Source organism: Cajanus cajan, chromosome 2 (genome assembly GCF_000230855.2).
Source record: "Cajanus cajan strain Asha chromosome 2, NIPB_CcT2T_4, whole genome shotgun sequence".
Lineage (NCBI taxonomy): Eukaryota > Viridiplantae > Streptophyta > Magnoliopsida > Fabales > Fabaceae > Cajanus > Cajanus cajan.
This window is the reverse complement of record NC_138518.1, coordinates 14,813,814-14,827,540: the sequence shown is the minus strand read 5'-3', so window position 1 is coordinate 14,827,540 and position 13,727 is coordinate 14,813,814. Positions and strand designations below refer to the sequence as shown.

Below are 13,727 nucleotides of genomic sequence, written 5' to 3'. Positions count from 1 at the left end.
GGGACACATGACTACCAACTTGGTAGAGGCAATTAATTCCATTCTTAGGAAAACAAGAAATTTGCCAATATTTCTAATTATCATGTTGACTTATAAGAGATGTAATTCATTATTTATCTAGAGAGGGAAGGAAGTCGATGTTAAACTCAGAGCTGACCAAGTTTATACAGAATTAATAAATAGGACCATGAGAGATGCAAAATCCAAGGAAAATAGCCATTATGTCCTTAAGTTTGATCGTTGCAGTACACATTTTTTGGTACAAGAGATCATTAACCCAAGGGACAAACGACCGACTGGATCTTTCATAGTTAGACTAGATGAGTAGTGGTGTGATTGTGGCAAATTCTAGAAGTTACACATGTCATGCTCACATGCTCTTGCTACATGTAAGCATGTTCACCACCATTACACATCTTACATACATCTGGTATATACATTAAAATATGTTCCCAATGTGTATAACAAATTATTTGGTGAACTGCCCAACGAATCTTACTAGTCGAAGTGTGACGAACTGCAACTCATACCAAATCCGAAAAAAATCAAAAATAAAAAAGGTCGTCCGAAGTCATCTCGAATACGCATTAAAATGGATATAGTTGAACTAAGACAACCAAAAAAATGTTCTCTATACAGGAATTTATATCACTTTAAGAAAAAAATGTCCTTAGCATCAAGGGAGTTCAAGTCAACAAGCTTAAATAGTCATTTTTTCACGGCCTACATCTCAATTTCATTTGATTTTGTTGTGTGTCTTTCACAAACATCATATTCTGTAATTTTAATTTGTCTTTTCATACCAATATTTTTTTATTAGTAATTCCAATTTTAATATATAATAAAAAATATTACAATTTTTTAATAACAAATTTAATTATCTATAATTATTAATGAAAAATAAATATATTAAATAAATTTACATATTTACAAATATAAAAAATTAATTATTAAATACATTCTTAATTTTCTATATTTTTTAATTCTTATTTAAATAATAAATATAATTTTTAAAATTTAAATATAATTATACTATTATATATATATATTCTTAAAAATATTAAATTTAAATAATAAAAATAATATTCAATTTCTGAAATTTAAAATAAATTAAAATAATTTTTTAATTTAAAAAATCAAAAAATATATACAAAAAATGAGAGAAAAAATACTCCATTGAGAAATCGATTACTACTAGGCTTTGAAAGTTGGTTATTCACGTAAATAATTTGGGTCTTGGTATATTTACGAAAATAATAAAAAATGATATATTAGAAAAAGTCTGTAGATCAAGTATATAAACTTTTAAAATATTTTAAAATCATTTGACACTTTGTTTCATTAATTTAAATTGATAAATAATCATAAAAGTATTTTATACGTTAATTTAAATTAACGAAACAAAGTATCAAATAATTTTTAATTTTTTTTTAAATTTACAAATTTGGTATATACATTAAGAATTTTAAATTCAACCGTTAGATCATTAAAATGTAAAATATAAATTATTAAACAAAATAAATTTACATAAATTTACTCTTAAAATAATCGAATACCTCTTTCTCTTTTTTTTTTTTCTCTCTCTCTCTCTCTATATATATATATATATATGTATGTATGTGTGGAGAATGAGTCCGTCTTCTGAGTTGGAAGGTACATTGAGCAAAATAACTAAGCTCCTTTTATAGTGTGTTTGTTTTGCTTTATTCCCACTTTCCAAAGCACGTACAACACCAATCTTTGAATTCAAATGTTTTTAGTCAAAATGGTACCAATTGGACACTACTTTAAGATCATGTAACGAACCATACAAATGATCTTTTCGATATGTTCTATTATCCATACAAAATTCACAAAAAAAAAAAAAATTGTTATAATGATGCTCCATGACATCACAATAACGAAGACTTCATACTAAATATCTAAAGAATTTGAATGCAAGATTCATCGGATTATGTTGATAAATTGTTCGTTGCGTACACATTGGCATTGAAATCAAGCAGTCTAGATTCTAGCAGAGCTCTCTCCTCCTTGCTTTAACATGTATTCTTTCTTCATTTCCTCCAAAACAGAATCATTGGTGCTGTAAAAAAATTAACGAGAGAGTAAGAGAGATATCACTTCCACATTCATAGCCACAATTATACTAAACTGATCTCCACTATTACACAAATCACAAAATACAACTTTGGTTGTATAGGTAATTAAGCTGATAATAATGGTAGCAAGAGAACCAATGGAAATCAAATTCACATGATGAACAAGAATGATACATAATAATTAATGCTAATATTTATCGACGTTTCTCCACCTTGGTCAGATACATGATGGAAATTTAGAATTACTTAGGTCTCAGAACAAAAGCAGGTGAATTGACAGAAAGTAAACTAAAAAAGGATATGGAGTTCCCAGTTACTCCACACCCTTTCCCCCATAACAAGTATGAGGCCTACAATCAGTTAAATCACCGGGCTAATAATAATATGCTGTGAATGTATTATTCATCAACTTTTTGTGTTTCCATGATTTCAAACTAACTAAAGATATAAAAAAACAATGAAAAGAATGTACTGTTTAGGAAATCTAGCACATTGGCTTGCACAAATTAAGCCTTGTAAAACCAAATCAAGCTAATATTATCAACATAAAAAACTTTGTACAGACTAAAATTTCACTACACGATTGGAAATTTGGAATTTTCAGTTGGTAATCCACTGTGACACAAACCCTAGACACTAATCATTAAGAGGTAATATATGCACTTAAAATCCATTGTAGAGAGAGGTCTTTGAGCCTCATTTTAAAAGCACTTGAACACACAAGCAGGCAGTTAGGATATTTCCATTTAGCAATTTTGTGAAATTAGTTGAACACACAAGCATCTTCTATAGCTGTGAATGAGATGTAACCAGGCAGTACATTATGGTTAGTTTAAAAATAAAGGATAGTCCACAGTTATCAATATCATTATTTTGTACCACACTGAGACGGTAAAAAAATGCAGTACATTTGCTCTTTTTTTAGATAGCTAGCTGATAGAAAGATTTAACATGTTGCAGATACAACATGATACATCCATGTATAAAACTGTTTTTCAAATTTACAGTGAGAATAAACCCCTTTACTATATCAGACTTCCAATTGGCATGATGTCTTTCCTATGTATCATTCTGTAAATTGATAAAGAATAACAAATAGAACTAAAGAATTGAAGAATGAAAATGGTTAGATCTTGGAAGAACTCCAAGGATCTGCACCTCCCAAAAGCCCAAAGGCCATAATCGTCTAACAAAAATGACAAGCTCCCTCTTCCCTTTCAGCACCTTCTTATTTATAGGCAACATGCCTAAACCAACTATCTTATATAACTAACTAAAATAACAAGCAGATAGGGGTTACCTAACACATTCCTATACCAAAGAACAAAGTAAGTCTTTACATATCTTTTCTATGCAAAAGATTAACTAGAAGGTTCAGAAATATCCATGGTTAAAATCATATATGTCAAAATTGACCACTATATCTGTATGCCACCAAATGAAACCTAAATGAGTTATATTGACAGGTGAGTTGATATATATCTGTAAATGTATTAAACAAGAAAATTTGGAAAATACCCTACCTCTATCTCAGTCACATTAACTGGTGGAACTTATTAAATTTATAATGCACTGCAACACAACACCACCAAATAATAGTTGTATTGGTCAAGGAACTATCACTTTTCTCTCAAGGACCTTATATACAGTAATAGTATAATTGTTATTAGGAGGTTGGGCTTGGGCCTTTATCATTTTGTTAGAGGCTATTGATGAAAACATTTTATTCATGGAACCAATTAGGATAAACTTCTGACCAAACACTTATTGGAGAAGAGAAAAATAAATCAAGGAGATAAAGTGAATCAGATTTCTCATATAAGTTAAAAATCAACTTATGCAGCTTAACTTCTTCAAGAAACTCTCATCTAATTTCTCAAAAACACGTATAAATTAATAAGGGCTTTTTTCTAAGTTAGGAATAACATACTCCTGTAGGCTAGAAGCTAATTCAAATTGGACCACGGTGTTAGGAGTTAGATAGCAAGGAAAAGAAAATTTGTTATAAACAGTAAGAGTAGTTAATTAGCTAATTATTGGAATTAATAATATATAAACAGGGGGAAATAAGGAAAAACAGTTTCATTGTATTTGTTTATCATTTGTTATATTGTGCTTTTACCATTTATAAAAGGAGAAATACTTGGTGAAGGGAAAACCCTAGGACGAGAGATCTCTCTCCTATTATTGGTTCTTTCCATTCAATTCAATATAATCTTTCTTTTCTTTCTGATAGAAACTGGATCAAATTTATTGAGAAAATGGGGAAATTCCCCTGATTACAGTATGACCACAGAACTTTGAGGGTCTGCACCTCCCAATGCCCAAAGGCCCTAACTCTTCTCAATTAACAAGCTGAAATCCCTCTCAACCCCTCTTCCTATTTATATACAGATAAGGGTCTGCTAAAATAAATCCACACTCAATGGGCCTAATCAGTTGCAGGCCCATTCCCCTTATTTCTAACATAACTGCTAACTGATCCTATCACTTTCCAATTTTCTATCCTTGATTCCTAACACAGTATACAAGTATCATTGTACATTGGTAACAAAAGAATACAAAAGTAGAAACAACCTTATACATATACATATAAATTGATCTTCAATGCTGTAGAGTTTTACGGCAAGTACAAAACAATAAACCAATAGAACTTATTCAGGGAAAGAGAGTTTTTTAATGTGCACAAGAGACAAGATCAAGAATATATGTTATTAAGTTTTCAGCATCTATGCAAGTATCTGTAAACTTGATAAGAAAGCAAAACAGTATAGTTAGATCTGTCCTTTCTTACAACCATTGATAGTAATACAACAGAACCCTCTAATCAGTCTTACAAAGATTAGCATGTCACTGCATTAGTCCTCCAAAAAATGCTGTAACCAATTTTTTCTATAAAAGATGTAAATTAGTTACCAAATTCATTACCTTATGTATCACTACTTTAGTCCTCCATGAGAACGAAACTGATGACAATTAATATCTTTGAGGGAGTAATTTGGTGAATAAGAATCTTTAAAAGACCAGTGCAGGGGTTTACTCTGAAAAAGAATTGAGTGACCATAACTTCATATGGGCAACATGTACAACTTTAGGGCCTATTTGGTTTAAACAATTTTACTGTTTTCATTTTCTATTACCAACCTTGCTTTCATTTTGCTTCTTATTTTCAAAGATTCATATAGGATATGAAGAAAACAACAGCCTACAAATATTTGAATACAATAAACAGTGAATATAAGGTGGTGTTCTGTAATTATTAGTAAAAACAGAAAATATTTGTCAAGGCAATCTTAATGACAGACAATACTCCGTCTGTTTCTTCAAAAGGCTAAGACTCAATTTGTCAATTCCTCTTTCGAAGTCACCTGTACCTATCCCCCCATCCTGCAAGAGACGTCTTCGTGTATTTTCAATGAATATAGGTCAAGACTGATAAACCTTCCGAAATATGCTAAGAACTTAAATCTTCAATTCAACTATCATATGAATAATTCTGAGTAACACAGTAAGATGCACAATCACAAAGGGAGAATCAAGAATGAAATGAACAGCCAACAGTTACAAATAGTGGAAATTGATGATAATTGTAGTGTAATTTTCATGCATTATCAATAAATATAAAGATTTTCACACTGTTAACAGATCAGAAATCACCCTAGATATGAATTTTAAAGTAATTATTACAAAAGTCAACAATTTTACAATGCATGACAATCTATAATTAGATTATAGACTAAAATAGCTTTACAGTTTAACATATGCATTTAACTTGTCAAGAAATCAAATTTCATTTTCCTTGTTTTCCACAAAAGAATCCATAAACTGAATCCAACCAAATAATGATACATTGCACAACAGAGCTTACAATTGATGAAGACAATCATTCAACTCTTTGGCTTGTTGGCGACAGCTCCACACAACTGACAGTGTTCTTCCCGAAGCGCATTCAGCATACTTTGCCGTGTAACGATCACACTCTTTCAGTGCCTTCTGCTTCATTTTGCTGCGTAAAGCTACAAATTTGATGATACATCAGCACATTAATTTCACTGATAAAAAAATTAAAAAAAAAATGTTTGATCTTTCTTAATCATAACGTCATTTTGGATTCACATGAGAATTACCCATTTGAATTAAACCAAGATTAACGCAAAGGGTACGCATTTCTTCGTCCAAAATCATAACTTTATTTTTCTAGCAAGTAATCAAACGGTGCGATTAGGGTTTAGGGTTTATGGATAAAGAAAATAAAAGGTAGTACCTTCTTCCACTTTCTTCTTAACGTGATTCTGGCGTGCGTCTTCAATGTAACCCATTGAGGTTACTGAATGAGATTGGATTATGCTTCAGAAACTTTGTTGGTTCACTGAACAGTACCCAGTGATAAATTCGCCTCGAAAACACAGGATTTTCAGTACTAATTACTTATTACTAAATGAATTCTTAAAAAATTATATATATATATATATATATATATTTAAATGACAATTAGGGTATTCATGTTAAATATTAAGGCATGTTTAACCTTAACTTTTCTCTCACTTTAAATTATGTGGCATTTTAGTATGTGCAATTTTACATGATAAATATTTATTATAAAGTGAAATCTTAGATAATTAACTTATCTAGTAAGATATTTTGACATAAATATCTTTTAAAATATGATAATTAAGCATATTAAATTCATCTAATAAAATGTATTAATTAATTAATAATAATATTTTTACACAATCATTAGTTATCATATAATATGATTCAAAATTATATATAAAACATCATATATTATTTTAATATAATTTTATTCTTTATCTAGACTCTCATCTAACTTAATGTCAGAGTGTTTTATAAGTATTCTCACCACCATGGATATTAGAATAACTAAAACATCATCTTCGTCATTGAAGCATTTACAAATTTTGATAAGAGTAAAGGTCCGTGTATGTTTTTTAGAAACTAACTTACACTACAACTAGACAACAAGCACACAACATAAAAAATATATAATATATATTAACATAAATAATTGACTCCCACTTCTAGAAACTCTTTATACAAGACCAAATTCATATTGTTTCATATATTAATATTTTTAGACTTAAATACCTATAACTAAAATGTTTTCTCTTAATTTGATAAAATGTATTAATTAATTATAAGCTCTTTTAAAGTATATGTAGTATAATTGGTTATGAAAAATATCATTATTAGTTAGGAGAGAGAAATAATATAGGGATTAAACGGTAACATATAATATTGTTTTACAATATAAAATTATTTACCATAAATCTAACGTATAATTTATATATTTAAAAATATTTATTATTCAAGACTTAAATATAAATTATATATTCAAATATAGTATTTACTAGCATTTTATCTTGTAAAATGCACAAACATGTTTATTATATAAACATGTTTATTATACAAACATGTTTACTAGCATTTGTAGTCAAAATAAACATAAAGTACTTGTACTAAATTAATTATTAAAAAAATGTGGTGGAAACTAAATTTTGAAATTTTATTGAAAATATTCTTTCAAACCAAAATTAATCTTTCACATAATAAAATATTTAAATTCATTTTCTAAAACAAGAATTCACAACTTAAAATAATTAAATTCTTAGATATGAAAAAAAAATCTCGTGTAAATAGAATAAATAATTTCACATACCAAAAAACAAAAAATTTTATTTATTTATTTATTATATATATTTATATATATATTTATACCTTTTGTAACATAATAATTATAAATTAAATAAATATCAACTATTAAAATTTTATAGTGTTACAACTCTACCACTCTTTTTTTAGAATTTCGTCCCCAAATTCATTAACCTTAGAACAAATGTGGATACAACTCTCTCATCATGTCCTCTAGTTCACATGTTACATCTCCTTCATTTGTTGTAATCAACATGACTTTTACAAGCAAGATTATTTTGTCATGTAACTGCTTGTTTTTACGATTGATGATCTTCATAAGGTTTGCATCATAGGTAAGATTATCTCAAACTTGTATAGTGTCGCCACCCGCCGAAACGGACCTTGGCATTCGCGACGATGGTCGGACTCTTTTTAATGTTTGGAAAAATGGTGGATTGTTAGAACGACTTATTCTCAAACTGAGACCTTATCGAACTAACAATTTTATTAAATGATTCACCAATCCATGTTAATCCCAAGCGGGACCCTCCATGGATTAGTGGTTTTCGCAAAAGGTAGGGTTCTTGGAGTCGCACCAATGTTTTACTCAAAACATTGGAAAAAGGGATAAGGCAATTGATTTTCGCAAATCAACCTTGGCCATTACAACCAGAGTTGGGTAAGGGAGTCGGTTACGTGCGGGGAAGGTGTTAGCACCCCACAACGCCCCTTTCGGGTTCCCTATGACGGATTATTTCCTAAATAACAGTGTAAAATTACTAAATTACCCCTATTTATTATAAACGGCTATGAATAAGATATCTACATGATGAATAAATTAAACATGCGATGCAACAATCAGAAAGCAGTAAAAGGAAGGATTTTGAAGAAGAAACCTTTGAAGCGTGCTTTTATATATTCAAATGTTAGGAGGCTTTTTGGCGCTCCCTCCCACTACACGCTCGCTCGCTCCTTCCCTAAAAATTAATCTTTACTATGGAAATCAAAAAGATTTCCCTTCGACTAGTTCGAATTCTCAAGCTAAATGCTCAGAACTCAAGAACTTCGTCGGATCGGCTCTCGGAGAGAATTCTAGGGCAGAACACTGCTCAAAAACCCCAGAATACTCAAGAAGAGAGTCCAAGAAGTGTGGAAAAGTGTGGAATGACGTCCAAATGGCGTCTTATTTATAGGGGTGAGGCGCAGTACGGCCTCTGACATCAATACGGCCCGTACTGAAGATTTGAACTACAGTACGGCCGTATTGAATTCAGTACGGCCGTATTGAAGTTCAAAAACTTCAATACGGCCGTATTGGTTTCAGTACGGCCGTATTGTAGTTCAAAATGTGCAGTACGGCCGTACTGAACTCCAAGGAGGCCGTATTGAGCTCCAATCTTCCCACTTCCTTATTTTTAGCTACTCTAAGACCTCTAAACCTACAGATAGTCATCCTATGGTCTTCTAGGAGTCCTTCTGGCTGACTTTCCTTCGATCTTTGAGAGTCTTCGAGTCTTATTTCCGACCCGGACAATTTTAGGGGTCTACAGCTGCCCCCCCTTTACTTAGTCAAACGGCTTTTTGGTATACCGGTTGACAAGTAAAGGAGTTGACCCAATTGTCCGGGGAATAAGCCATCCTTCCGACTTGTAGTGTCTTCCGGTGGAAAATTGTTGAGTAGCCTCTCCAGGTTGAGTATTAGTCGTCGCCTCTCCAGGCTCGTGTATACCTCAGTGTTTCTGATCACTTTGGTAGCGTGAGTTTGCCCTCTCCAGGGTGAGTATTAGTCGTCGCCTCTCCAGGCTAGTGCATACCTCGGTGTTTCTGATCACTTTGGTAGTGTGAGTTTGCCCTCTCCAGGGTGAGTATTAGTCGTCGCCTCTCCAGGCTGGTGCATACCTCGGTGTTTCTGATCACTTTGGTAGTGTGAGTTTGCCCTCTCCAGGGTGAGTATTAGTCGTCGCCTCTCCAGGCTAGTGCATACCTCGGTGTTTCTGATCACTTTGGTAGCGTATCCCGGTTATCTTTATTCGGGTGACTCTTTTTGATTTTCTGATTTTGTTGCCTCTGTGTAGGCTGTTATCCGCTGGGGGATTTTGTCGTTGATTTTGATTAGCCTCTTCTGTTAGGCGTATCATCTTGATGTTCAGTGATTGGCTGAAAGCCGGATTCCGCTTGGGGAATGATTATTGATCTTTTTTGATTTTCTCTTTTTTGAAGGAGTGCCTCTGAGTAGGCGAATGATCTTGATGTTCAGTGTTCGGCTGAGTGCCGGATTCCGCTTGGGGAATGGTTATTGATATTTTTGATTTTTTCTCTTTTTGAAGGGGTGCCTCTGAGTAGGCGAATGATCTTGAGGATCTTATGTATCCCAGAGTATTATTTAAAAAACCTCTTCAGGCTTAGCTTCACTCGTCGCTCGAGTTGGAAAGCTATCTTCCACTGAGGAAGTCTGAGTCCTTTGACTCGGATATTTCGTTTGGATGATCATTGCTTCCATTGGGGGATCTTACTGATCTTGCTTTGATAGCTTTCACTGGGGATTTTGATCCACGAGAGTGAGCTGAGAAGTCTCTGGGGAGTATTATTTCGACAAGCCTCTCCAGGCTCAGTTATTCTGTGGGAGTATTATTTCGGCAAGCCTCTCCAGGCTCGGTTATTCTTGTACGTTTTATTGATTTTTTTGTTCAGCCCAAGAGTGCAAGCTGAGATGTCTCTTGGGGAGTATTATTTCGGCAAGCCTCTCCAGGCTCAGTTATTCTGTGGGAGTATTATTTCGGCAAGCCTCTCCAGGCTCGGTTATTCTTGTACGTTTTATTGATTTTTTTGTTCAGCCCAAGAGTGCAAGCTGAGATGTCTCTTGGGGAGTATTATTTCGGCAAACCTCTCCAGGCTCAATTATTCTGTGTGATGAGGGAGTATTATTTCCGCAAGCCTCTCCAGGCTCAATTATTCTGTGGGAGTATTATTTCGGCAAGCCTCTCCAGGCTCAGTTATTCTGTACAATTGGGGAGTATTATTTCGGCAAGCCTCTCCAGGCTCAGTTATTCTGAGAGAGTATTATTTCGGCAAGCCTCTCCAGGCTCAATTATTCTGAGAGAGTATTATTTCGGCAAGCCTCTCCAGGCTCAGTTATTCTGTACAATTTGGTTGATTTTCTGAATTTTTGCCTTTTTTGTCGTTTTTTGGCTTTTTCTGTTTTTTTTTTGCCTTCTTTGTTGATTTTGGCTTTTTCTGTACAGATTGCCTTTTCGTCGATTTTTCGGTTTTTTCTGCTGTCATACACAAGCAATTTTTCCTATTTTTTTATTTTTTATTTCATGCGATTGCCTCATGATGAGGTCTTTGAAAATTTCTTTATGGCCAATACGGCCGTATCCATTCCAGTACGCTCGTATTGAGTTGAAAATTTGTTCATAACCCTGATTTTAGTACGGGTGTACTGAACATGGTACGGGCGCATTATTATTATTATTATTTTTTTTTGAAGTTTATTATTTTTTGTTTCTTTGTTTTTTTGGTTTTTTTGGTTTTTTTTTTTTGTTTTTTTTTTTGTTTTTTTTTTTCAATAAACAGAGAATAAGTGATCTTCCAGTACACCTATCATCTGTATGCATGTATGCGGTATGATGCACCTAATTCTATTCGATTTATTTTTTCAAAAGAATTAACCGATGCGTTTCTTTGTTTGGATCTTGCCATTCCTTTAGACGGGCTGTGCGCTGCCGATTTCTGTAACCGAGGAATGATGCGTGTTATATTGAGATGGGCGTCATCAACCCAGTGATTCTTCCCTTCCTTTAGAAGACATGTCAACCCTCCTATTGACCACTATATCTCCATGTTTCCACTAGATTATCCTAAAATCGTTTGGGACAAGAGAGAAAAGAAAGGAAAGATACTTTTATTCTGAAGTTTGTGTTTTAGAGGGGATTTATTTTTTCAAAAATGGTTTTTGTAAGAATGGTTGGCCAAGGTAGGCTTATGTGTTTAGGCTTGTTTGTTTAAACACTTATGAAGTTAATAAAATCTTGTTTATTGACGTTGTGATTTTGACAACTTAGATAGCTTCCCTTGAACCTTTCTTTTGAATTCGGTTCATGGTACCATCATGGATTTCTTTTGTTTTTTTTTTATTGTCCTTATTTTTGCCTAAAACACCCTTTTGTGGCGTCTTAGCGGACTTTTGTTTTTGTTCATTTTTGCAACCCTAACTTTTGCCTAGGTCACCATTTCGTGGGATTCCTAGCGGGTCTTTTGCTCTTATTTTTGCGCAGCCCCCTTTTTGGGTTTCCTTCCGAGCTTCTTTTATTTTAAGGGATTTCTTTTTATCCATGATGGCACCTGTCGAGGCCAAGGAAAGGTGCTCCAAGTTGTCACACACACTTCCACATAAAAATGATGCGGGTTTATTTAAGATGATTTTAACCTCATTCATGTTTATTCAAACAGGGTTAAAAAATAATGTGGCTTAGAGATTTATTGTAAGCAAGAAAAGAAGCAATAAGAAATGATTTTATTATAATCATAGTGGAAACATGTGCCCTATCGAGGCTCGGGGGTCGGGCTGTCCCCGAGGAGTGATCTCTAATAGTCATCAGGTCTATACATCCCTATCGGAAGGAGAAAAACACTTGACGACGACGACCGACCTTAACGCTTGTGAACCGGCCTTCCTAAAGATCTGGCTTAAAGAACGTCGAGAAGGATCTTTGTTCCTCTTCGTCCTTTGATCTTTATTAGGGTTGTATCCTAACCCTTGTTTCCCCGGATTATCCTTAATAATGGGTAGCTCGGGAATTCCTTGGGAATCCTTGCCAAGTCCTTGTCCAGGCAAGTATCCGTTCTTGGTGAGCATGTAGGCTACCTTCTTCATTTCTCGGGGAAACGTTTCGACATTGGCAATCTCCAATGCTTGGAAGGCGGTTTCTAGAGCTTCCTCTGCTGCATCCACGTAAGGTATGGTGGATGGCTTGCTGATGAGTATATCGTCTTCAGCTTGTACAGTCACCAGCTTGTCACCCACAATGAATTTGACTTTCTGGTGGAGCGTAGAAGGAACAGCTTTTGCATCATGAATCCAAGGTCGGCCAAGGAGACAGCTGTACGCGGGAGTAATGTCCATCACTTGAAATTCGACGTTGAAGATGGTGGGTCCAATTTGGATTGGAAGATTGACTTCTCCCACCACTTCTCTTTTAGAACCGTCGAAAGCTCGAACGATCATGTTGCTCGGGCGCATTTGGACTCCCTTGATTGCCATTTGATCGAACGTTCTTTTTGGCATCACATTCAAGGAAGATCCGTTATCTACCAAGACTTTAGCGATGTGATATTCCTTGCACTTGACAGAGATGTGCAAGGGCTTGTTGTGGTTCGGTCCCTCAGCGGGGAGTTCTTCATCGGTGAAAGTGAGGTGATCATTAGCCGTGATGTGACTAACAATCCCCTCAAACTTGTCTTGGGAGATAGTGTGCGACACGTATGCCTCGTTCAAGACTTTCAACAGAGCTTGCCGATGCGGTTCGGAGCATAGGATCAACGACAACAGAGAAATCTTTGCTGGCGTCTTATGAAGTTGATCCATGATGGAGTACTCGCTCTGTCGGATATACTTTAACAGCTCGTCTGTCTCCTCCTCGGATTCTTTATTTTCCTCGGTTTGTTTTTCTTTTTCTTTATTCTTGGGAGCTTTATCGTGAAAATCTTCGGGAGTGTAGATCCTGCCACTCCTAGTCATGCCCCCAAGTCCAGCGATGTTGGAGATATCGCTGTCGGCAGAAGAATGGATGTCGTATATCCATGGCACAGCCTTATTTGATTCGTAGGGAAAAGGTCTTGGAGTAGTGATCCTTAACGGTGTTGGACCTTCCCCTTTGTTTGTCTTGATTACCAACAACGGAGTTGACGTGTGTTCGCTTGGCGCGGTTGTTGGCTTACACTTGATAACGAACGGCGTGCGATCATTTTTTGAAC

General features: G+C 34.3%; 1 protein-coding gene across 1 annotated transcript; it reads right to left on the bottom strand.

Moving 5' to 3' along the window:
* Positions 1-1,786: 1,786 nt before the first annotated feature.
* Positions 1,787-6,530, bottom strand: LOC109814006 (Cytochrome c oxidase biogenesis protein Cmc1-like protein). Its single transcript, XM_020378320.2, has 3 exons — positions 6,364-6,530; positions 5,968-6,115; positions 1,787-2,083 (listed from the first exon to the last, which is right to left on the bottom strand). Exons 1-3 carry the CDS (start codon positions 6,416-6,418, stop codon positions 2,005-2,007), a joined length of 282 nt encoding a protein of 93 aa, XP_020233909.1. The 5' UTR covers positions 6,419-6,530; the 3' UTR covers positions 1,787-2,004.
* Positions 6,531-13,727: the final 7,197 nt, after the last annotated feature.

What these genes read in the sequence shown, in the direction of transcription:
- LOC109814006 (XM_020378320.2), bottom strand. Translation starts at nt 6,418, where the DNA reads ATGGGTTACATTGAAGACGCACGCCAGAATCACGTTAAGAAGAAAGTG. An exon ending in TAAGAAGAAAGTGGAAGAAG is followed by an intron (nt 6,116 to 6,363) that starts GTACTACCTTTT and finishes TCAAATTTGTAG; the next exon opens with CTTTACGCAGCAAAATGAAG. An exon ending in AATGATTGTCTTCATCAATT is followed by an intron (nt 2,084 to 5,967) that starts GTAAGCTCTGTT and finishes ATTTTTTTACAG; the next exon opens with CACCAATGATTCTGTTTTGG.